This window comes from Scomber scombrus, chromosome 4, assembly GCF_963691925.1.
Source record: "Scomber scombrus chromosome 4, fScoSco1.1, whole genome shotgun sequence".
Taxonomy (NCBI): Eukaryota; Metazoa; Chordata; class Actinopteri; order Scombriformes; family Scombridae; genus Scomber; species Scomber scombrus.
Window position 1 is genome coordinate 18005588 of NC_084973.1, and position 2316 is coordinate 18007903.

Below are 2316 nucleotides of genomic sequence, written 5' to 3' on the forward strand. Positions count from 1 at the left end.
AAAATGCTATTGTTGAGTAAAAGTAAATGTAGATGCATTTTAAAATACATAAGATCCCCAAAAGTCTTACAACACAAAAAGGTTTAAAAGAAAAATGCTCTGACCTGTCATATCTAACTTTCTACTCCACCCCATCAGCTGCGTTTGTCATACAATGCATGTGATGAAAGGGCTGTATAGGGTGTGTGCTCATGACCATATATGAATTTGAAACACAAATTTTGTCCACAGCAGCAGCCAATTAAAAAAAACTACAAAGTCTGATTCTCAATATAAAGAGATGAAGTACCAGCTGGGGAGCCATACAGAGTGATCCACATCCAAAAGGACCATAATGAAGAGCTGTTTTGTTCTTATTCTGGTGCTTGCTGGTGAGTTTTTATTATTTTATTTTAAGAAACAATTTTATCTTCTAATGTAATTTTCTGATAGATGCACTCCAATACTTGCATATAAAATGCATGCTAAAGAAGGAATTGAAGCTCAACCTGCAAGTTTGATGTCAGCTGCTTTTCTTCCGTATGACAGGTGCTGCAGCAGGGGCCATTGAGAAGAGGGTTCTTGGGAGTAAGTCCTGTGGCAAGGAGAGGCAGTACCATGTTGAGATAGAAGCTGTCCAAGGGGGGAAGGCTTGCGGAGGAGCTCTGCTCAACCCCCGCTGGGTCATCACTGCCGCTCACTGTGCAGGACAGTAAGTGACGTTCAGCATCTCACATGATTCAGCTGTGATGTGTTTTACAGTGATGGAAAGCATCAATCTGTGTCAATCCCTCGTCAACTAGTTCTTCTCTTTTTTTCTCTTTTTTTTTGCAGGACAGTGAAAGTGAAGATTGCCTTTCACCTTGAAATGTCATTTTTGAAAAAAGCTAAGGCCTTCTTTAAAAATAAGCCCATAAAAAAAGAGCAAGTTATTGATGTAAAACAACAGTTTCCCCGCAAAGAAGAAGACAACAGTCACGACCTCATGCTCATAAAACTGAACGAAGATGTGTCCCCTAAATTTCCCACCATCCAGCTTCCTGCTGCTGAGTGTACGAAGCCAGCGTTAAAACAGCAGGTTCAGATTGGAGGCTGGGGAGCAAAGAAGGCTGACATGAAGAACAAGAAGACCAAAAAGCTGATGTGTTCCACCACGATGATTGGCGATTGTGGTGAAAATGATAAGCCTGATAAGGACTACAACAGTGATGACATCATGTGTGCCTTTAAACCTGGTGTGGAGTCCTGTCATGTAAGCGAACAGTTTTCTTTAAAAAATAAATGTTGTTAATTTTTATGCCATCACAAATGTAAACTGATCATACCTCTGATGTCTCTCTTTCAGGGTGATGCGGGTACAGCTGTGGAGTACAATGACATCTTGTATGGCATCATCGTCAGCGAGCCTATAGATAAGTGTGCAAACCCGATTGTAATGGTGGATATTTGTCCCCACTTGAAGTGGATTGAAGACACCATGCGCAGCGCTAACTGAGTAAACCCCACAGGTAAAGGTTGAGATCACAGATGGAATTAAAACGTAAATATCAATCTTTTCTTTTATGAGCATTATTACCTGTCAAATCAACTTAATTTAATGTCAGAGTAACTGACTTTAGAATAAAACTGAAAAGATTAGAGGAGTCAATGCCAACTGGTTTGTACTAAACATTGTGTAGATAAAACAGTTTTATAATTGAAGCAAACAAAATATGTTAAAGTGCAATTAGGATATATGTAATCCAAATCACTCTTGCTCATATTTCTCAATATATGGTTGGAAATAAAAAATACAATTTGGATATTCTGATGTTATAACCATTGTCCTTTAACTGCATCAATAAAAAGTTGTAATCTCCCACAGTTCATGTTTTATCTGTCATTTCTTTGAATGTCAAATGTCTAATTTGCAGAATGTTTACATAAGGTAGCTAGCATCAAGCCGACCTGTGTCACCACTACTACACTGTAGTTGTGGCTACAACTATATTGTATACTACATAGTAACTTTGTCCTTGTAATCTAACATTGCGATTTATCATTCAAGAACTCAGAATGCCAGAATAACACAGACAGTAAACCACTAACAAAATAACCTGACTAAAAGGTCTCTCACTGCTTTTTAATGCACTCAGCACTTCATTATAGATTATTTAAATGAACCATACATATGTTAAAGGGATAAGTTGTATTTTTGAAGAGCATGAGGTACTTACCCATTGTCAGTGTCCTTTTTTTTCTCCAAAAGTTTATTTATGAACAGCAAGGATGCATAAAAACTGTATAATGCCATTTGGTACTAGTCAGAGGTGTCCAAAGTCCAAAGTACTTCCTTTA

The 2316-nt window shown here is 37.9% G+C and overlaps 1 protein-coding gene across 1 annotated transcript; it reads left to right on the top strand.

The window, feature by feature from the left end:
• Positions 1–334: 334 nt before the first annotated feature.
• Positions 335–1600, top strand: LOC133979662 (prostate-specific antigen-like). Its single transcript, XM_062418226.1, has 4 exons — positions 335–371; positions 529–691; positions 814–1231; positions 1325–1600. The coding sequence occupies exons 1-4, from the start codon at positions 335–337 to the stop codon at positions 1472–1474; spliced, it is 768 nt and encodes a 255-aa protein (XP_062274210.1). The 3' UTR covers positions 1475–1600.
• The last annotated feature ends 716 nt before the right edge of the window (positions 1601–2316 follow it).

Coding starts and splice junctions, on each gene's coding strand:
- LOC133979662 (XM_062418226.1), top strand. CDS start 335: ATGAAGAGCTGTTTTGTTCTTATTCTGGTGCTTGCTG. Junction 372..528: donor TCTTATTCTGGTGCTTGCTG/GTGAGTTTTTAT, acceptor TCCGTATGACAG/GTGCTGCAGCAGGGGCCATT. Junction 692..813: donor GCCGCTCACTGTGCAGGACA/GTAAGTGACGTT, acceptor TTTTTTTTGCAG/GACAGTGAAAGTGAAGATTG.